We start from the raw sequence: 22,299 nt of genomic DNA on the forward strand, positions 1-22,299 counted from the left end.
CCATACTCTGGGCACTCACCATGCTAGGTGGAAAAGGTGACAAACAAATGCAGACCACTGGTTTACTGCATGGGACATATATGCACCCCTAAAACACCCAATGGGTCAAGTTCAATAATGTCTGTTTTTTGTATACTAAAACGATGGAAATTATGATAGAATGTGTTTTTTATGTGATTAATCAATTAATCAAAACAATTGACAGATTAATATTGTATTAACGGAATTGTGCATCAAATTCTTATTCATGTGATCAGAATCAGTATCCCAATCTCATTTATGGATGATCGGTTTGATTTTTTATTTATCTAGATCTTAGGAAAACTGAGTTGAGTTTGAAATGTTGTTTAAAATGTCAATTATGACAATTTGCTTCTGTTTTATTTGATGAAATTAAAGCTTTGTACTGCACCGTTTTTTAAAGTGAGAGTACGCCACATTAGAGTGAACAAATATCTAATTCATTATAGAAAAGATGTAATGGCGTTATCAGTAATCAGTATCGGCTAGTATGTACTCGTGTGAAAACAAGTGGTATCAGTGCATCCCTAATCTCTTGATCGTTGGGTGTTTTTTTTAACAACAGCATACCACAGACATGTTAAAACACATTTAAATGTGGGGGGAGGCATATATCTCCTATAGATTCCAGTTCTGCAAATCCCAAACTCATCTGTGTCCTAAATTCATTAAATTGCTAATCTTTCTAAATTGATGCTTTTATTACTTCACTCTTCATCTATGAATCAGTCGTTCCTTGGGCTGTTTTGAAGCTCCAACAGTTTTCAGTAGTCAATCCAAATACTGTACAAGGTCAAAATCTCGCGATAGCCAAGTCTCGTAACGCGTGCCGCCGCTAATCTCGCGATACATTAATCAAAACATAAGACGTCACCAAGCAGAACGAGCTCGTCGCCGTGGCGCAGCCAAATACGAGACTTTAATACATGTCATCTAGTTTACGTGAACGTGTCAAACGTGCCGCCGCCACTAAAAGATCACTCAACACTTAAATGATCATCAAGGTTCGCACTCCACACGACTTTCGCACAATACATTCGCGTTTGTGTCTTGCGAATGAGCAGCTCAAGCAAAGTACTTAGTGAAAAGTAAACCAAGTGATTTGAGTGTTAGGAAAGGTTAGCGTTGCGAACCAGGAAGTCGTCATCCTCCCTCTGGAAGCCACTTCCTACTTCCGCAAACAAGTCCGCGCAGCCCCCCAGTCGATGGCTTGAGCAAGGCGGCGTTTCCAAGTGTCAACTTTTGCCTTCATCTCTCGTCATTAATGTCTTACTGACCGTTGTCATGGCGGCCAATAGCCGCTGCCCCGCAGCCGAGCATCCTCCGGGCCTGGAGACGCAGCGGCGGGAGGTAGAGTGTCTTCTTCGGGACTGCGAGCTCCGTGCCGGGGACAGTTGGTAAGTATCATCCGCGCAGGCTAACCAGCCGCTGGCGTGAACGCCCCTTTACGGTTGCCTTTTATCGCCACCAAGGCTGCTTTTAAGCTGCTTCTGATCATTTTATGTTTCTTCTGTGGGCGGCCATTGAAAGGTCCGGCTTTAATAGGCTCGCCTCTGACTGACCGTTCGCGCAGGTTGCTAATGTTAGCATGTGGAGAGATCCCAGTACCCCCTTCCTGGTCAGGTTGACTTATAAAAGAAATTTGCTCGGTTGTGCTCTTTCATTTTTGCAACACATTTTATTATGTGGATTAAAGTTTTTGGATTAATTGAAACCATCAATGCGAAATATTAAAGGCAACTTTCAAATACTAATACAGCTACAACCTGAGCCTTGTCGCCGCCTAACACCTCTATGTGTTTTCCACTCTTTCGAGGAATGTAACCTCAGCTATTTGGTGAAAAACTCGAAGTCGCTACTATCTCCGTATTTTTGTTTCCATACTCGGTGCCTTTCCCGTCATTCTCTGAGATTACAACGATGGCCGATGTCGTTGTATTTCGCCATAACACGGTTTGCTCTTGCCGCCTCAGTTACGGTATTTAAATCGTAAATATCTAATTACCGCAGTTTTTTTCTATATCGTGGAATTTTGCGGTTCAAAGGGAAGAAAGTGCAGTGTCTCTACTAATCTCTAATCTCGTTGCACACTTGAGTACAATGACAATAAAGGGATTTCTGATTCTGATTCTGAAGAAGTAGAACTGATTTACACACCTGCATGTTTGAAGGTCTCAAAATTCAACATAGCAAGCCCACTTCACCGTCCAGCACTCAGGTGAGTGTTACTGAGTGCCGTCAGCCAGGTGTGGCTTGCACTGTCATTCAAAATGAGCCGACTGTGTGCAGTTTCTCACAATTCAACGTGTTGAATTGGTCAGCTGTCGATGGCAGTTGATTGCTCTTATTTGCTCTTAGCTAGAAAATCTGTGCAAGAGACAAGAAACAGAAGTGACAAATTAAAAAAAAATGCCAAAAGAAGGCGCGCAAAGCAGGCATGCACAGAATTTGCTCATTTTGCACTTAATTTTCATCTTATGGTAGAGGGAATCATGAGCAGTTCCAAATACCTGTAAGTTTGGACGCAACTGTCTTCAAGCTATTGCTAGAAAAAACAAAAAATGTCAGAGGCATTTTTTTTTAAACCAAACAGTTTCTTTACAATTATTAAACTTATATAATAATTCTTAAACCTGTTTAAAGTGGCATGCAACATGGTCACAATAGTGAAATGAAGGTTCTTGGCTAACAACAGGACTATTATATAAAAAATAACAAAGAATCACATACTTATTATATATTTTAATTTCCTAAATTGCAATTAATGTTACAATTGATCCGATTTACAAATCTTTTCAGTGTATAATTAACATTTTGAGTCCCACAAAAGTTGTGCTGCTTTTATGCGTTACTTTGCTGTTTCTCAATTTTTTTAATAATTTTTTTTTGCTGGGAACAAGCCGATTTCAACTACACTACGCTGGCCTCCAAATTGATTCATTGAATTGTTGCTGCACTTTATATGTACACTACACATTTATTCATTTACTACACCACTACACATGTATCAACTTATCAAGTATTTAAAGTACAATTTTGTACAGGTTAAACATCTTGTGTTAAACCTCCCTAAACAGTTCCAGAAAGACGGTTGAATTTATCGCAAGACATAAATGAGTTGCCGAGGTGCTTAGGCAAATAAAGATTGTCATCTTGTCTTGTATTTCAGGTTCTGTTTTTGAATTGAAAAAAATGCTATGTTGCTCTGCTAAAGGGATAGCAAGATAGCAACATTTGTAGTGAGAAAGGCAGAGATAGATTGACAAGTGAACACATAACAAAATGACAGCTTGAGGAGAGAAAGCGCTGAGGGAGATTGATCAGAATTTAAAAATGTGCTGTCATTGGATGCTGTTGTTAACGAGAAAAGCTCAAATGCTAGCAATTGCTATGCTGTCATATAGCAAGATAATAGTGACCCAAGGGCAGCCGCTAAACGTTTTACATCTTGTCCTATATTCAGATATGACGACTTATGACGATTGATAAAATGCGAACGTGTCAACAGTCGCAATGCTTCCGTGTAGCAAGTAATACAAGCCAAAAGCTATCGTTTGAGTCCTTGTAGGCATTGACTCTTCATAAAGCCTGAATAAATATGTAACTTTAAATGACTCATTTTCTTCATATAGCAGCAGAGGGCATCCAGTAACTCATGATCTATTTGTATTACCTTATTTTTCCAGTTGCTTTGCTACTTTTCCCAGATTAAAATTGAAATTCTGAAAACTCATTGTTCAGTCTTCACATTGTGTCACTTGTGCAAACTCGTTTCTTTGAACCAGTTTCAAATCTTTGTTACATCCATGCAAGTGGTTATGTTGATTGTTTATTATCTTATGTTTATAATAGTGCAGTTAAGCGTTTGCATTTTCTAACTAATTGCCCCCAAAAAAAATCTATAATTAGTTGTGATTAATCTCATTTTCCAACTTCTGTTTTGTGAAGCTTGTAACATGTTGAATAATATTTTGGAATGAATGTAAAATCACCAAATATGTGTATTTTAATTCAGACTGTTCTGATAGTTTGAATACGATCTAAACTCTACTGACAAACAGTTCTCAAAACTTATGCCCTGCATAAATGGACTGTATGTTAGACATTACTTTTAATTTAGCCCACAAGCACTTTTTTTTTTTAGATTGATCTCCAGTTAACGCTTTAACCTTGACCGCCCTAGGTTGTTATGTTCATTGCGGTTATGTATTTTCACTGCTCAGCTTGTGAACATGAGGTGAGCCGTGATTGGTTGTTGTCATAGCCTTCAACACATGTGATTTCACTTTCAGATGGCAGCAATGGGCAAAATGCGTTTTTAAAGGTGTTAATTGAAAAACTACGAAAATATCTAATTCATTATAGACAAAATGGCAAAGTTACTGAAGTATGCTTTTAAGTAGAAGTTTACACCAGAACATGCCTCCAGAGTAAAGTGTCATTATGACAGCATGACCAAGCAGTTTGCCTCATTTCTGTACACAGTGACACAAAGACTTGTTGCTCTGCTGGCACTGACAAGTTGACTGGCACAAATATTGACTTTTGGGAGATTTACTAAGGGTTTTGAGAGAAAAAAATGCTTTTGGAAGGTTTGCTAATTATGTGAATTTTGAGAAATGCATTGAAACCATTTTGCAAATTTTATTACTGATCTCAGAACTGTACCAGAGCAACTGAGAAAAAGTAATATGCCACAAATGATGACACTTACTAAAAATATATATACGTTGGCGTCTGACTGCTTTGAATGTGACTATGAATGAATTTTTTTAGGCCGTTTCCGCTACTTGGCAGAATAAAATCCTAATAACTGATTTTCTGATAATGAAGTCATTAAATAAATATATCATGAATATAATAGTAGCTTTGGTCCCTTACAAAATAAATAAAATTAAATACTGAACATTTGACTTTTCCAATGCTTTGTGCTTTAGTATTTAGTATTTCTTGAACTGTACAACAGGGTAAATTAGATTTTTTTTTCTTCCCCTGATATTTTTTGGGGGAAGTATGGCTACAATGTTTTGACATTATTATCCTTGTCTTATATTGTAATGTGTTCTTTAAAAAAAAGAGGAAAAAGACCATTTTGTCGCTTTTTAAAAGAGCTAATTTTGTTTGATTAAATGGAGCAGCCGATTAATCATTCGTGTCCTGAACATGATGTCACTTTCACTTTGTGCGCATGTCAGGTTCATGGTGGAGCATCGCTGGTACGAACAGTGGAAGGAGTTTGTGGAAAGCGGAGACCAGAACTCATCGTGTCCTGGTCAGATCGACAACGCTGAGCTGTTTGAGGGTTAGTGAACGCATCTCGTTGACCGCTGCCAGCGTTGGCAACAAAATAAAAAATTGAGATTCATTTGTAATCAGTGACCTGTTTCAGCTGATGTTTTTCTCATAATTTTATATCTTAATTCACTTAGAATTAATTGTTGTTGTACTATTCCAATGTTATTCTCTAAATGATTATTAATGTAGATGGACTTTCTTTTTCGCAATATCACTTTATCAGACTTTGTTCTGATAAAAATAAACATTTTAGTTCACATAGGTAGATAGGCTCCAGCTTGCCCGCAACCCTTGTGAGGAGATAAGCGGTTTGGATGATGGATGGATTGATGGATGAAATTATTTGTTTGAATGTAACACATTTATTCGCATGAACTAATGAGGATTTGTGTTGAATTACTTCTGATTTTATTCCTTGACTAAAAAAGAAAAATAACTTCACGTAATATTCCAAGTTCTGTATTCTACTTCTACAACTGAATTTTTACGAAATATTGGATTCATGAAATATATCAATAATGCCAACTTATCTCGCTACCTCGCATTACATTACAACTACACTCTTTTAAAATAAGAAGTTTATTCAGGAAAAATGATTTTCAAGTATTTTTTTCTCATATGCCGACTAACTAACTTTCCAGCCTATGCAAGCGTGGATAATTTTTGCAACCAAATTTCCTCCCCTCAGATGTGGACTCGTATCACCTTAAAGAGCGTCTGGTGGAGAATGAGGACTTTGTGTTGGTTCCTTCCGAAGCGTGGCACAAGCTTCTGTCCTGGTACGGGATGGTGGACCAGCAGCCGCCACTGGAACGCAAGGTAACTTTAATACATTCATGTTACCTGGAGCCTGTTTTCCGATTTTTGTCATGCACATGTATTTTCGTGTGCGCTTCAGGTGGTGGACCTGCCCAGCACGCTCAAGGTGGAAGTTTACCCAGTGGAGATCTTCCTCTGTCTCCATGGTAACATGGAGAACGTCACTTCGGCGCAATTTAGCCGCACCGACAGCATACGTGAGTTGCATTGTGGTGAAGGCGAGCATGGCTACTTTCGAAGCAACATCAGGTTACAATAACGAGAGTAGAAATAATCTGACACGGTCAAACTGTCGTCAATGAGACTGGGGTGGGCAAAATTCTGTGCTCAAGGGCCTCATTTGAATTTTAAAACTGACCGATGGGGCCAGCTTATTGGTAGATGAGTTTTAAAGTAAAATAATCAAAAGATTAAGTCATGGGTAGGTGGTCTAATTGCAAACCTTGCAAACAAAATTATTACATTGTTTTAATTGTATTGTTAACAACAAATCTAATTTTAATAAACTAGCCAATTATTTTAATAAAAAGGGTTTAAATATGAAAAAAATGTAAATATATAAAATACTTTATTTAAAAAATAAAAACATGTAATATATGTAAAACTTAAATCTTATTTCATAAAACTTAATTTGCAATCGTCTAACCAATTATTTCATGAAATGAATGAATAAAAACATTTTATCATACTTTATTGGACTAAAACAAAATAAAAATGTAATCATTTTAATTTCAAATATGTTATTGGTAAACAATTGAATTATTTTTTTAAATAATTGTCTTATAATAAAATTAATTATAGATTTTCCAATTATGTATAACTTATGGAATGACTAAAACAAACTATTTTACCAAATATATATTTTTTGTAATTTATTAAATAATTGTTCAATTCTAACCCTATTAAATATGTTTTTTTTTTAAAGCCTCATTTGCGAATGGGTTGACCCCATTTCAAAATGAATTGTGGCTCTGGAGCATAAACACTTTGCCCATCCCTGCTTTATTTGCCGATGTGATTTCCTGTATGACGTCACACACTGTTTGTTTTTAAACTTGTGCATGCGCACATACAGAGTCGATCCAGTCAGCCATGTGTCGGGTCTTCTCGCTGCCGCTGACATGCGAGTGTCGCCTGTGGATGAAAAGTTCGGACAACAACTGTGAACGTCTCAGGAATGTCCACCTGAGCGTACTGGATGCCTGCCTGAGCTCAGGGATAGTGAGGGCACACACAAACACGCACACACACAGATTATATATAATATTTCCTCTCGCGTATTTTATCTGATTCTAAATTGTGAAAAAAAACCAAAGTTTTTTATTCTGTTTTTTATTTCCTTTGAAAGGATGTTTCAGTTGGGAAATGTGCATGCATGTCTGTATTTGTGTTTCAGACGGTAATCATGGAAACGAGGAATGCTGACGGCACTTGGCCAAGTACCAGACCTTTAATTCTGTAAGCAGCTTTGTTTTGCTTTTGTTTTCTTACTTTTTCTTTTCTTTTCTTTCAATGCCTGAAAGTCTGAAGTTCAGTGTTTTGACCAAAGCATGACAGACTGGTTATGAAGACACTTGGGAATTGTTTTTAAAGGGCAAGTCAACCCCCAAAAATCCTTTGCAATAATATGTCCTATGTTCCCTCACTAGTCTATACATGGCATTCTGATTAATATTACGTTTGCAGAAAATAATATCACAGTTGCTCAGGGCTCAGGGAACGACCAATCACGGCTCACATGTTCTCAGAAGCTGAGCCCTGAGAAACTCTGATGTAATTTCAGTCAACAAAAGTGACAATATGGCCGCCCCCTCAGATGGCTAACAATGGGTGGATTTTACTGCTCAACTCATATTCTGCAAACGCACGATTAATCAGAATGCCATGGTTAGACTAGTGGGCCTGCATAGAACATATTCTTGTAAATATTTTTTGGGGCTTGACTTCGCCTTTAAATGGAGGGGTGGAGATAAAATAGAAAAAGCACAATTATGTCTCTAATACAATACCATAGTGGTGGTCCACAAGGCCTAAGGATCCCCATGAACATCAGCTATTGTTTACCGAACAAGCACTGCAATTCAAAAATACATATATAATGTGGTGGTGCTCCAGCCTCCTCCTTCCCTGTCTCCACAATGCTTGATGGTTATTTTCCAGGAGGAACTCTGTGGAGGAGCAAGACTCGTATCGAGGTCAGCCTGGCGTCTGCGGCCTCACAAACCTCGGCAACACCTGCTTCATGAATTCCGCTCTGCAGGTCTCACACGTGCTAAACAAACCCCCGGCGTGTCTACACACGCTCATGCTGTTGCTAACTTGCTTTTCACATGCCCTGAAGTGTCTGAGCAACACCCCCCCGCTGACCGAGTACTTCCTGCAAAGCTCTTACCTGGAGGAGCTCAACTTCTCCAACCCGCTGGGCATGAAGGGCGAGATCGCAGAGGCGTACGCCGACGTCATCAAGCAGATGTGGTCGGGCCACCACTACTCAGTGGTGCCGCGCGTCTTCAAGGTGCTGGCACGTTACGCCACCAGACAAGTGGCGACCACTACTGCAACACGACGCATGTTGCTTTTGTGTGTGCGCAGACGAAGGTGGGCCACTTTGCGTCTCAGTTCCTGGGCTACCAGCAGCACGATAGTCAGGAGCTGCTCTCCTTCCTACTCGACGGCCTGCATGAAGACCTGAACCGGGTCAAGAATAAAGAATACATCGAGCTGCGAGATGCCGAAGGACGCCCAGACCAGGTCACACTCAATCTTACTTATGTCATGGAGTTATTTTTGGGAGGAAAAAAAATTATGTTATGAGAGTTAATCATATTTTTCCAAGAAAGAAAGGCTTACTTTCTCATGAGAAAGAAAAAAAGATTCTGATTGATATAAAAACATGTTTTTCAACTAATTTAGGGGCTTCTTCTACTGTCCATTTTTGATCTATCTTCTGTGTGTGGTGGCTCAAGCAGGAAGTGGCTGAGGAGGCATGGCGGAACCACAGACGTCGCAACGACTCAGTAATAGTCGACACCTTCCACGGCCTCTTCAAGTCCACGCTCATTTGTCCCCAGTGCCACAAGGTGTCCGTCACTTTTGACCCATTCTGCTACCTTAGCATTCCACTTCCTGTCAGCAAGGAGCGCGTCATGGAGGTCTTCTTCATCTCGCTTGATCCGTTTGCCAAACCCATGCAGGTATATTTGTATTTTATTCATCAACTTAACTTCCCCACATTCATTTACTGGGAATCATCCACCCCTTCATTACCGTATTAGAGTGGGTTGTCCAAATAATTTTCAGTATTCTCAAGGTGACCTATTTTAGAGTCGCTCAAACGACAATGTGGAACATTTATATCTGCCATTTGGCAAATATGGGGCAGCTGTTTATTCGTTGGGCCATACGCGGCCTTTTCTTCTGTGTGGTGCCAAGAATGGCACCACATTTGTAGAGACGTGCCCACTGTTTTTGAGGACTATTGTCTATATATATATATATATATATATATATATATATATATATATATATATATTTATTTTGTTCTTGGTAGCAGTTGGCACTGACTTTATAATACTCATCACTGCCCACTACAGAACTCAAGTTTAACTGTAACATGTTTTTAGATATTCGCTGAGGTCATATTGTTGTTTGTGTTGTAGGTCATTTAAATATTGTGTTGATGCTTCCTCTGTGTGTGTGTGTGTGTGTGTGTGTGTGTGTGTGTGTGTGTGTGCGCAGCATCGCGTTGTGGTTCCCAAGGCAGGAAAAGTGATGGACCTCTGTTTGGCTCTGTCAGAGATGACCGATGTTCCAGATTCACAGGTCAGTGAGTGTGAACCCGTCGTACGAATAAACTATTCCATTATACTAAAACACTTGAAGGCACATTGGGTATTTGTTACCTTGACACAAAGGCAAGTGGAGTGTAAGGCAAATAGTGGCATTGCATTGTTTTTTTTTTTTTAAACAAAACAATTTTCCTTTTAATTATATATGAGAGTATACCACTGGGCCGATAGAAATGTCTTAAACTGTGTGGGTTGCATGTGTTTCAGATGGTAGTTGCTGACGTGTTCAAACATCGTTTTTATAAAATCTACACACCGGATGAATCTCTCAACTGTATCCTGGACCGAGATGACATCTTTGTGTATGAAGAGCTCTTTGTTTACTTCCTGTGTAAGGCATTTTCTGTCATGTAGACTATTTGTATTTTTATTTTTTAGATACGAGTGCAATGTGCAAAGCGACCAGCAGGTGCTGCTGGCGCTCTATCTGAGGGAGCGTTCCCACTACCGAGACTATGGCTCAGTCAGCACCACACTCTTTGGACACCCGCTTCTGCTTAGCGTGCCACGCAACAGCTGCAACCAGGAGGCGCTCTACCAAATTTTCCTGCAAAGACTGGCGTGGGTAACACTCAACACATCCAATTCGCTATCTTCAGCAGCCCTGCTGTAATTGTTGCATCATTGGCATGTGCGTGTAGACGATATGTGCGAGTGCCAAACCCCTCTGAGGAGCTGGAGGAAGATGACGATGAAGAGGAGCTGTATAAAAGTCAGACCAACGGCATCAGTGACGGTAATAAACTGACCTCAGAGCTGATTTACTACTTAAGCTGTGGGAGCACAAGTGGTAGCTTAGCTGACATGTCATCGGTGGAGAAATTCTTGCGTTTGGTTTACGACATTTCCTAACTGTCTAATTGGCCACTTAGATGACGAGCAGGAGGACGTGGAGCGAGCAGGATCCTCGCAGTCGGAAGCGTGCTGCGCCGACGGGCCTGCGAACGGCCGCCACCTGGATCCCGCCGCTCCCTCAGAGGTCCACACGCGTCCTCCCCCTCCGGAGGAGGGCGATGTCCACAACGCGTCCACCGGTGCCGCCAAGCCCCACTGCAGCGGTGACGCCGGTCCGAGTGACGGGCACATCCACGCCCGCGGTGAGGAGAGTCGGACTGAAGTAGACGAGGCAGAGAATGAGGTGGTAGAGAATGAGGAGGACGCGCTACTGCCAGCGCCACAAAGTGACGCCACCGCGGAAGATGACGACAAGCAGGAGGAGGCGTGTTCTCCCAGCTCACCAGCCAATGAACAAGCGTCCAAGATGAGGATGTTTCGCAAGAAGAAGCGTCTGTTCGACATCCAGGCAGTCAACTGCAGCGGACTCGAGCGGGAGACGGGCCATGACATGACCCTCAGCTGTGAGTGTGCACCCACACGCACACACACCCCCACACATACACGCACACACATACACGCATGCTCTACCCACTTGACTTAGAGGGTAAAATGTTTGCATTTGCAATCAATTAAATTTGACAAGGATAATGTGCATTAAAACGATTCTTACTTAAAAGTCAACAATATGATGGGGGGGCTACAATCCAGCCAGAGAGCGGTGCACGCTTGCTGCAGAAATCGCCTCTCTCACTGTAATGACTGTGATGGAGCCCAACCTTGCAGCTGTGTGACCCCCTGGCCCGATGCAACTACGGAAGTGCATTACATTGACCTGTTATAAATTTTTGTTGATTTCTTGTACACATTTTCCCACTAGAATTCACGTCACTTACACTCACACTGAGTCTCTGTTTGCCATGCATTGACAACGGACTTGTCGCAAGCTATGCTAAGCTAACTTTAGCATTCTTGCATTTTAACACACCGAGTTTTCATTTCCAACTGTTGCATAATGCATGCATCATACGCATCATAACTTGATGGTAAATTACAAGCACGTTACCTTGCAGCTGAGCAATGCTGTGCATTACTGACATTCACACTGATAACCTCAGTCACGACTCAGGCTAATGGTCATGATCGACCCTAATTCCAAGCCTTTGCCTATGTTAAAAATTAGTGGGATGCATCCGCTGTCAAATCTATGCCAAACATAATTACTGTGGTGACTGCCAACCATAAGTGGTGTGGATGATGTCATGACATGACTGCCAATCATCAAGACGTGCCCATGATGGGGAAAAACTCCCTGACTGCCGTGTCAACATTCACCAAAAGAGGGTGCTCAGAGACCGTGAAAGTCATGACTGGTTTATATCGTGTGAATGTACATTGGCGGCCTGTGAATAATGTATACTGGTGCCGGGAAATGCGTGGGAAAAACAAGCGAACTTTTTCAAGTTGCAAACTCCCTCTCACACACAAATATGTGACTCAGACACAGAGTATGTTTGATATGATGTGTATTCATGTGTGAGCAGCACAGCCATATGTGGCTCTGGACTGGGACGCCGAAACCAAGAGAAGATTCTACAATGAAAACGAGGCAGAGGTCAGTGTATTATTATTGTGTAAATTTAACCACGTAAAAATGTAACATTTTGTGTTAATTTGAAGTCGCTTGCTGATGATTTTGTAGTGACAGTCTATTTAGAAGAATCAAATCTCGAGGTATCCCCTTTTTGAAGGGATCCAATGTAATTGATTGGTAATTATGGGTCAGAAAACACAATTTTGGTTAACTCCTGGTGTTTCGAACCTGAGCTCACTGGCATGCCAACCTACTGCTGACCCGCCTTGCTCTGTTCTGCTTTCTGATGGGCTGGTCTGCGCTTTCCTGTGGTTGTGCTACAGAAGTACGTGAAGCACAGCAGCATGGACGTTCCATTGCAGCAGACCACTGTGCAGCTGCAGGAGTGCATTCAGCTCTTCACCACTGTGGAAACACTGGAGGAGGAGAACCCATGGTAGGCGCGCACACACTCGCACATACCTACTGACTCTAACGTGTGTGTGTTTTCACAGGTACTGTCCCGTGTGTAAGAAGCACCAGCTGGCCACCAAGAAACTTGATCTTTGGTCTCTGCCAGAGGTCCTAATCATCCACCTCAAGAGGTTCTCTTACACAAAGTTCACCAGAGAGAAGCTGGACACCATTGTGGACTTTCCCCTCAGGTACACACTAACACACAACACAGTCTAATAATAGGAGCGAATCGTAGCATTTTCCTCGTGTAGATTACTCGAAATGTCCCCCCAAAAAATAAGGCTATGTTCACACTGCTGGGTGTGACGCCCAATTCAGATTTTTAATTACATACGGTCTTCTCATGGAGTTCATGTTACTCCACGTCAAAGATGGTGGCACCACCAAAGTGGAAACATAACTACAACATGTCTATTACCAGAAGCTAATCTTCATATTTTCCTTTGTTGATGAGTCAGTCTAAAGTCTAAGTCCCCCTCAAAAATGTCCTCAAACAAACAGAGACAAGAAATCTCACACCATTACCAATGCAGTCAAATTATTTGTCCAACAAAGGTTGGAGAGGCCACACAATTTAATAAGAGACACAAACTTGAATGTTGCAGGAATCTGGACTTCTCCGGTTGTCTCCTGAGGAAGAGGATGCCCAATGGGGAGCCTCCGAGCCGCTACGACCTCATTGCTGTGTCCAACCACTATGGAGGACTCCGAGATGGACATTGTACGACATTTTGTTTTGTTTCCCCAACCACTTAATAGCTCTGCTTTTCCTCGCACCTAGAAGCGTCTCACTTGATTTTGTGTGTTGTCCCGTTTAGACACCAGCTATGCACGTAACAAGGACAACGGTCAGTGGTACTACTTTGATGACAGCAAAGTGACGTACGCCACTGAGGAGCAGATCATGGTGAGTTATTATAAATATTGTGACAAAGTTTATGTCATTGAGACAAAACATCTAAGATTTATATTTGTAATGTTAGGAAGGGCAAAAGCTGAAGATTGAATTTGTAAAATGGCAACAGTTTTGGAAAAAGATGTATGTTGATGCCTTAATATTACGTGAGCAAAGTTATCGATTTCAGATGAAAGTAAAATATTCTCAAGGTTAAAGTTGAAGTTAAAAAATTTTTAAATTGTTGTATACGTGAGGTGAAAAACAAAAGTGTCATGCTGCTTGGAGATGGTGCCTGTGAATTATTTTCTTTCCAATCTCCTGAGACAATTCTCTCCTTTGCTTGCTCTGCTCCTTGTGCCGATGCACCAGTGTGTGTGGCGATGCTCCTGCTACTTTCCCCCACATTTCTATTCACAGCGCTTGGTGCTATTTGACCGAGCCTCTACTGATTTATGATCAATCCTTATTGGAAGTTCGGGTGTGTCTGAGCGTGGTAGTGAGAAGACGTTACCTTTGTTTCTGGTAGACATAGCTGCTGATCTCTTCTGCATTCACGCACGCCCTTTACGGCGGAAGCGCCGCCAAAGTGGTCAGCTGGTGAACCTAAAACATGAATTGAAACATTCTTCGACCGCTGCTCGTTCCCGATCGCACAGAATTGCTCCGTCTTTGTCCTGACCCCTGTCGACTCCTGTAACGCCTCAGCATTACTGCCTTCCACGCCGCCTCAGACGAGGGGTGAATCTCTATAGCTTTTGAGGGAAATTCCGCGCGCTTGTCATTTGGAAAAGGCATGCAGTCCTGTTGCCGCCACTATGATTGTGTGGTTAAATGCCCGATTATTCACGCACAAAACGTACCGTATTTTCACGACCATTAGAGGGCGCAGTCTCAGTTGTGATGACCATTTCTGTACTTAGTTTAACATGCTAAAACATAAGCTAGCATGCATGCTAGCATTTGTTTAAAAAGAAAAGAAGCAACGAAAGCTAAACTGAGTTTGTTTTTACTTTAAGTATTTAATGAAATCACGTTATTTATTTTTTACATTTTTTTTATCAGTCGTTCCCCACAAATCCATCCAAGTCCTTGTCTTCTGTATCCAAAATGAACATCTGGGTTGAACCCAGCCTTGGTTTAATGACAGAACTCAAGCAGCTAAACAGGATTGTGTCAAAGATGAATGCAAGTGGAAAAAAGATGAGCTGTCTCTCTTATCAAATCTGGAAAGACTGCTAGCGTAACTCCCAGGTCACAGTTAAAGAGGCCAAAAGCGAACATTTATCAAACCTTATTCAGGTTAACTGTCACAACCGACGTGTACTATTTGTACATTGTAAAATTCATGGTTTGTGATCTATTGTGTGTGTGGCAGACCAACGCCGCCTACGTGCTCTTCTACCATCGGCAAGACAAGATGAGGAAACCTTGTGTACCCGCACCGTCCACAAGCTCGGCCACTAGCACAGCATCCTCTACAAGCTCTGCCTCATCCACTCAGCCCTCAGAGGCGGATGTCGCCACGGTTACACTGCCGTGTGCCTCCGCCTTTGCCGAACTCACCATGGAGACGGACTGAACGACAAATGGGTTTCATGGGTAAATTCTACTTTTTTTTTCCTTTTAAATTGCTTTTAAAACCTTCCAGCCACCACACGTTGGACCTCTCGCAATGTTGATTGAAAGCTTTGATCTGACTTTTATTGGCTACAAACAATTCAGAGAAAGGTAATTGAACAGTAGAAATCTATGAATTCAGTCACTATTCTGATTGAAGATCAGGGAACTCAAACACACGAATTTGATTAAGAAAATCTGAATTCAGATGCTAACTTTAGAGGACCAAGAAAAATTAAGAGTTTTGAGGTACCAATCTGATTGGATGATGGAAATCTATGAATTTTGAGGGACTGTAATCTGATTTGAAAATATGTCAATTCAGAGTCTAATCCAATTGACAATGAAAATCTATGATTCCAAACAGACCAGTCGGAAGAGTCAATTTATACTTTCTTCAGCCACTTAATTTCTGAATTCATAGGGTTTCTTAATACAATCAGATTAGTCTGAATTCACTGTTTCCGGTTTATCAGACTGGTCTATGAATAAGTTTTCTTCATCCAGACTTATCTGATTGGACAAAAAAAATCAATGATTTCAGGAACTAATTTGACTGATCGAATTGTGTGAATTCCAAGTCTTAACCAAATTTGGCGCGCAACTCTTCCTTTGATGCTGTCAATGATTTCTCTTTTCATATTCCATTGCCACATTCGTACATGTTAATTTAGGGCTTTTTTTTTGTATGTATATTTTGCTTGTGCTATTTATTGGGCGTCATGTGACCTAATGAGGCCATGGAGGCGCTTTAGTCCCCTCAAAATGTTTGATTAACAGCTGTGATGCTGTACAGTATTTTTCTAACAGAGCTTCTTTTTATGGAAACTGGTCGGGCTTTCTCTGGTCTTCCTGTTTTGTCAGATATGTGAAGATTTTATAAGACTTTTGAAATAAAAGGACACTTGTGCCACCACTGCCACCTTGTCTACTTTCAACAATCAAGAGTCATGTGGTAAAACTCAAACCTTTATTTATAAATTACAGATTAACAAATCAAAATTAAATGTTTTGTGACATTGGAGAGGTAAAAGCATCAACAACGGGCTGGACATACAACAGATGGGCCAGCTAATATTTTCTGTAGTTTTCCATGATTGCTGTTTTACAATTTCTCTGTACAATTATTTAATGTAATTCTAACTGAATAAATAGTACACATATTTACAATAATTTGGCACATTGAAGTTTTTTTCACAAATATTTTTTGATTGAGGATTTTTTAAGACAAATTTATTATTATTCACAATAATTTTTTTGATTGAGGAATTTTTAAGACAAATTTAGCAAAAATGCTAACAACTGCAACAAGTGGGACTTAGGACAATCTTAAAAAAAATCAGGGCCAGACACTTTGCCGCGCCGTGTTCTGGCGCCTCCTTCTAGAAGACGGCAGACTTGAGGTCCTTGCTGAAGACGCCTGCGAAGTTGAGCTCTCGGGCCATGAGCTCCTCCTCCACGTTCTCCAGCGCCCACTTGTGCTCCACAATCTCCAGCGCCTCCCACTCGCTCTGCAAGTGGCCATTTGTCAGATAACCAAAACTGCCAAGAGAATGCCCCCCCCTCCCAAAAAAAAAGTCACCTTAAAAGCCTTGTTTGGATCTGGGGGCATGGCCATGGCAGCACCGGTCATCTGGTCCTGCATGACGCGTGACTGATCAGCGGCTGCAAGGAACGAAGGCATCTAAGTGTTGCAATCCACTGGGTACGCTTTACTTTGTGTTTGTAGACTAACCATTGTCTTGTCCCAGGATGAGGCTGTACATGCTCCTCAAGCCAAAAACGTTCAGGAAGTACCAGGACGCGGAGCTCACCCTGCAGGTCACAGAAATAATTTAACAGCTGGACATTCAAAAGTTTACAGAAGGTCAAAGTAAGTTCACCTAGAGATGCTATATTTCATCCTGAAATGTCACTCGGTTTATAATGATTGCCATACGAACCAGGAAGCATCTAGTGTGAGCAGGTCAATGCCACGCTGCAACATGGGCTTGAACCTCAGTGTCAGCGGGAACGGAACCTTTGCTAGATGGAAGGAAAGGGTTGGTATGGGTGCTTTGTTTGACATAGAGGAAATGCATGTAGCTGTGGAGCTGACTTATGACAAATCCAGAGAAGGCCCAGTTGATCCAGCCGCCGATCACAATCATGGGCAGCACGTTGGTCAGATTTCCTTTCATCATGTCTGTCAGCATACTCGTGTCTGCAACATGCATGGTATAAATATTGACACAAATGTGGAAAGACAACTAACACACTACCGGGCCATGAAATGATATATTTGAAGAGCTGGTTTACAGAAATCAGTGATGACAGCTTGGTAAAATACCCCAAAAACTGCTAACATGACACTTCCAGACAATCCCATTAAGAGGGGGTGGGGCAAAAAATTTGATTAGATCAAATCTTGTCATTCGCTTTTTATGTGAATGGAGGAAAAACACTTCAAAAGGTAGATGTATTTTAAGGCACACCTGTCATTGGGTTTTTGGGTACCACCTTCCTCTTCACCTTCTTGAAGAAGCCTGTTTCCACATTGTTGAAGTAGTCCTTCCTCATTGTGAAGGACTGTACACACAAACACACACTCAGTTGGATTTATTTCATTGGCTTTCCATAAAGCCATTTGAGCAATCATTCGAGAACCTTGATGTGCAGCACAGTAGTTTACTAAGATGCACTTCCAGACTAGAAAGCCAAAAACGGCGCTAGTAGTGGAAAAAACATGTGCACTGAATTGTCTTACAAGTAGGGACAAAGTAGTACATGGACCTTAAAGTACATATCAAATAAATGCGCAAACATTTTTCTATACATGTGACATAATAATAGTCACATAATTTGAGATGGGGGAGAAATGCATTAGGAAGTAACTGTGCTGTGAGATGAGCGCCCTGTCTGACCTGTCTGGGGATATATTTGCCGTTCTCTCTGAGGATGCGACTGCGCAGGAGCACCTGGCTGAAGGGAGACAAATACACAATTATACCTGATCAGTTGTGTATATTCAGTTTCAAGCTAGGTGATGGAACAAAATTAAACTTGGGAGTCAAGGTCGCTTTTGTTGTGCAGTGAACAATCTGTGTCTAATCCGACCTGTCGGAAAGCTGCTCCAGGTCCACCTTCTTGTCGCTGTGCAGCAGCTGAGTGACATAATGACGGATGACGCCCACCATGAAGGTGATGAAGACAATCGGCAGTACTACCCACAAACGGATGCTTGAGTCCAGCAGGAGCTCCGGGCCGGCCATCGCGCACTCTTAAGACTTCCCTGGATGCTCTGAAACAAACAGGAAAAAAAGTCAACAAAAGTGACACGATCCTGGGTGCTGGTATATTTACCTTCCAAATAAAAACGGGTTGCGCCACATGATCAACAATTAGTTCAAATCTCGCCCTAAACAAAACAGATTAATTTGAGTGCAAAAGTCGACTAGTTTATACAACCAATTGACCAGAGACAACTACTCGTATGCAACACATTAAAGTGCCTTTAAAAAAAAAGTCTCGCTTCATTCTGGAGGTGCAGTAACGTTTTTTTTCCTTGTTTTAATTTTGATCACGTTTCCCCAAGACACAAGAGTTGTAGCACTTTTGACACTGGCCGTTGTGACTACAAAACCTAATAGGCCGGTTTCACACAAAACAATGTATTGCACTGACCGCGTTTTTAAACTACACATCGTTTCAACAGCAACGAGCGACTACATGTTTTGTTGTATTCGTCCGTTCCAGCTGGTGATAGATAGCTAAACAAGCACAGGAACACGGACTTTTCTTGACAAGCTAGTTAGCATCAGCTCGGCTACGTGAGCACGTTTTCGTGTGTAGGTCGCTTAATGTGCCTTTCCCTTAACATTCGCCTTCTCTCCGCCAACAGCCACATTTTCGTTTGTGTGCGTCAACATTATATGCTACAAGATAGAAACAAGTCGGCGTGACCGACCGGACTCACCACATAAATAAAGTTCAAAATGTTAACCAGAAGCTAAGTCACTAATAGGGAACGAAGAAGAAAAACGAACGACGAAGAACTTCCGGTTCATGAGGAAAAACTGAACTAAAGACCCAAATACCAGTCTGGTTCGACAGACAAACATACACATATACAGACACACACAGCTGATTGTCAGAGAACTTTAGAAGAGTTTAATTGCACTTAAAAACGCATTAAAATTAAGTTATCAACAAATATGATATCATATTTGGACCATGGTACCGTTGTCGTGGCCGAGTGGTTAAGGCGATGGACTAGAAATCCATTGGGGTCTCCCCGCGCAGGTTCGAATCCTGCCGACAACGTTTTTCTTTTGATTGTATACCATACCAAAGTCTTCTGCAACATATTTCATGTTTTTCGTCAAGGAGGGCGGGTTGTGTGTCCGTCTGCATTTGAGATTTCTACGCACAAATTCAAATCCTATTTGAAATGCAATTATCAGAGCTGGGCAGTCCGTCCCGGAGGCGGAACAGTCCGGCCCGGCTGGACACCCATTTTTGGGGCAGGGGGTGTCAAATTTTAAAAAAGTGTTCAATTAACAAGGACAGCTCGTCTTTTAACTGACGCTCGGAAGACAGATCAGATCACCCCAATCTTGGCCTCTCTTCACTGGCTCCACTTTAGAGTTCGCTTCAAGATACTTCTGTTCGTCTTCAAATCTTTAAATGGCTTCGCCCCAGCGTACCTCTCTGAGCTCCTCCACCCCTACGCACCTGCCTGCTGCCTCAGGTCTGCGGACCAAATGCTTTCGGAGGTGCAGAGGGCTCGACGGAGCCTCATGGGGGATCGTGCCTTTTCTGTTGCCGGTCCTTCCCTATGGAATGAGCTTCCATTAAATGTTAGGCAAGCCCGATGCCTCTATCCATTTTTAAAACCCGTTTGAAGACACATTTTTATTCTTTAGTTTTCGACTCAACATGAGACTGTCGCTGTTCTGCTATTATTCTGGCATCGATTGTAAATGTCTTTTAATGTCTTAAGCGCTTTGTTACAGCTCCATCTGTTGTGAAATGCGCTATATAAATATAAATTGTATTGTATTAAACTGTGGCTCAGGAGTTTGGTTGTACTTTTAACATGTTACAAGCATAATGTTTGCGCATCAAAACGTCCTGACAACAATGCAGATATATATCGCTGCTGTCGGGCGAAAAACCTTGTATGCCCAAATATGGTCATTTTTTTTATTCACAAATTGATACTAATGGTCCATCCCCACTTCGTCTGTAATTATTTACGCAATTTTAGGCAATTTAGAGCGGTGAAAATACCATGAAAACCAATACAAATAAACTACCGCTCTTGAACGCACCTTATGTTTGAGACGTATTAGGGTTCTTTTTAAGATTCTGATTTTCAAATGTTTGGTTCACCTTTACGCACCTGCCTGGCGCCTCATGTCTGCGGACCAGATGCTATTAGAGGTATTGAGGACTAAGTGAAGGCTCAGAGGAGATCGAGCCTCTTCCATTTCCGGTCCGTCTCTTTGGAATGACCTTGCGTTAAATGTTAGGCAACTTGTCTTAATGCTCATTTTTACTCTTTATCTTATGACTCAGCATGAGACTTGGTTTTTTGGTTTTACTGTTGTGCTTTTCATTGCCTTTATTTTATTGCTTATTGTTCTATGACTTAATTTTGCTCCATGTATAGCACTTTACATACAGTGGTGGTTGTCTTAAAGTGCTTTATAAATACAGTTGAGATGAGTTGAGACTTGTTGCAGAGATGTGGCAAACTACAGACCAATCTACAGTTTCTGATGAGGTTTTGTGGCACAACTGTCACCTTCATTTAACATCTGGATTTTTTTTTTTAGACAATAACTAGTGAGAATAGTAAGGTTCGTTGGATTATTTAAAATTGAGCTCTGTGATGCCTTGTTGGAGAAGGATCCTCGCTCGTGTGTCACTATGTTAATTAAGTCTCCGTTTCATATTAATATCTACTTAATATACGCAGATAGTTGGCTCATTTGTTTCATTTATTGCATCATTCATGGCTTTAGACCTTTAAGAAAGCGTTTGTTAAGATGTCGGTCAGATGTTTGCTTTTGTGTCGTTTATTTTAACATTATCGCATACCTTGAAGTACTTTGTTGCTTAATCAATCCTTAATTAATGCCAGCGTCAAATTAGTGATTGAATTTACTTTTTTAGGTAGTATTACGTTGACGTGAGTGTACAATAGCAATATAAAGGTATAATACAACTTGAACGAAGCGGTGCCTGGTAATTCAAACAGGCTAGCGTTTTTTTTTTTCGTCCTGTAAATGTATCATTTTCACCGAAAGTCAATTCCACCCGACAGCGACGATATGACAGGTACTTACATTTTATCAAGCAAGAAAATGTGTTTTTATAAACTCTAAGAATAATAAACTAAGGATTGTAAACTTACTGAATCAGGAGCGCGAAGACGCTTGGAATGGATGCCCGGCCCGCAGCAAGGAACTATAGACAGTTAATACAAGTCCCCATCACTGAGATGTCACTCAAAATTACTTAGCCAATGAGAATGCGTTGCTCGAGAAGCTTTTTCTTGCCTTTAACAGTTTTCTTGTGGTTTTAACGATATGCCGTCTTATGACGTGGCATTTTTAAACGCGTGTTTTAACATGGAAAATTTAGAACTATCAACACAAACACTAACCTTCACCATTAAGTGAGTGCTCCTTCTGCTGGGGACATGTGGTACTGCACAAGCCACTCATCTCTAAGAGGAGGACGTCTTATGCCCACAACTTTTAAACCCAAAGGCCGAGACACTGAGAACCAACATCAACTCACCCATTTTTAGGGTCCCTGAATACGCTTTACAAACTTCCGTGGCTTTACAACCCGCTTTTGACCCGAAATGGACGCCAAATGGCCGTCGCGAGTCGGCCAATTTCGTCAAACAGTTCTTAGCACTGCTC

General features: G+C 41.3%; 2 protein-coding genes and 1 non-coding gene across 5 annotated transcripts; 2 read left to right on the plus strand and 1 right to left on the minus strand.

Moving 5' to 3' along the window:
* Positions 1 to 908: 908 nt before the first annotated feature.
* On the plus strand, positions 909 to 16,300 carry usp11 (ubiquitin specific peptidase 11). Its single transcript, XM_088289517.1, has 21 exons — positions 909 to 1,418; positions 5,217 to 5,323; positions 6,005 to 6,135; positions 6,215 to 6,332; positions 7,211 to 7,356; positions 7,532 to 7,593; positions 8,296 to 8,395; positions 8,477 to 8,650; positions 8,728 to 8,886; positions 9,105 to 9,329; positions 9,874 to 9,957; positions 10,191 to 10,285; positions 10,362 to 10,544; positions 10,625 to 10,719; positions 10,856 to 11,341; positions 12,362 to 12,432; positions 12,735 to 12,847; positions 12,906 to 13,055; positions 13,473 to 13,588; positions 13,686 to 13,774; positions 15,141 to 16,300. Exons 1-21 carry the CDS (start codon positions 1,306 to 1,308, stop codon positions 15,342 to 15,344), a joined length of 3,021 nt encoding a protein of 1,006 aa, XP_088145643.1. The 5' UTR covers positions 909 to 1,305; the 3' UTR covers positions 15,345 to 16,300.
* Positions 16,301 to 16,338: 38 nt separating this feature from the next.
* Positions 16,339 to 21,896, minus strand: LOC148340472 (ER membrane protein complex subunit 3). 3 transcript variants are annotated; one of them, XM_088289521.1, is made up of 9 exons: positions 21,783 to 21,896; positions 18,479 to 18,662; positions 18,286 to 18,343; positions 17,857 to 17,950; positions 17,481 to 17,585; positions 17,326 to 17,407; positions 17,118 to 17,197; positions 16,965 to 17,047; positions 16,339 to 16,893 (listed from the first exon to the last, which is right to left on the minus strand). In XM_088289521.1, the coding sequence occupies exons 2-9, from the start codon at positions 18,631 to 18,633 to the stop codon at positions 16,765 to 16,767; spliced, it is 786 nt and encodes a 261-aa protein (XP_088145647.1). In that variant the 5' UTR covers positions 18,634 to 18,662; positions 21,783 to 21,896; the 3' UTR covers positions 16,339 to 16,764. The 3 variants fall into 3 exon arrangements, with proteins under 3 accessions (XP_088145647.1, XP_088145645.1, XP_088145646.1); XM_088289519.1 differs by lacking the exon at positions 21,783 to 21,896 and adding an exon at positions 19,338 to 19,497; XM_088289520.1 differs by lacking the exon at positions 21,783 to 21,896 and adding an exon at positions 19,046 to 19,303.
* On the plus strand, positions 19,603 to 19,684 carry trnas-aga (transfer RNA serine (anticodon AGA)). Its single transcript has one exon. It is a non-coding gene; the product is annotated as a tRNA-Ser (tRNA).
* Positions 21,897 to 22,299: the final 403 nt, after the last annotated feature.

This window comes from Idiotropiscis lumnitzeri, chromosome 3, assembly GCF_059441095.1.
Source record: "Idiotropiscis lumnitzeri isolate Australia: NSW breed Sydney's pygmy pipehorse chromosome 3, RoL_Ilum_1.0, whole genome shotgun sequence".
NCBI classification, from domain to species: Eukaryota; Metazoa; Chordata; class Actinopteri; order Syngnathiformes; family Syngnathidae; genus Idiotropiscis; species Idiotropiscis lumnitzeri.

Coding starts and splice junctions, on each gene's coding strand:
- usp11 (XM_088289517.1), top strand. CDS start 1,306: ATGGCGGCCAATAGCCGCTGCCCCGCAGCCGAGCATCCTCCGGGCCTG. Junction 8,887..9,104: donor CCGAAGGACGCCCAGACCAG/GTCACACTCAAT, acceptor TGGCTCAAGCAG/GAAGTGGCTGAGGAGGCATG. Junction 11,342..12,361: donor CCATGACATGACCCTCAGCT/GTGAGTGTGCAC, acceptor ATGTGTGAGCAG/CACAGCCATATGTGGCTCTG.
- LOC148340472 (XM_088289521.1), bottom strand. CDS start 18,633: ATGGCCGGCCCGGAGCTCCTGCTGGACTCAAGCATCCGTTTGTGGGTA. Junction 17,586..17,856: donor ACCCAAAAACCCAATGACAG/GTGTGCCTTAAA, acceptor TGCATGTTGCAG/ACACGAGTATGCTGACAGAC. Junction 17,408..17,480: donor CTTCTCTGGATTTGTCATAA/GTCAGCTCCACA, acceptor CCTTCCATCTAG/CAAAGGTTCCGTTCCCGCTG.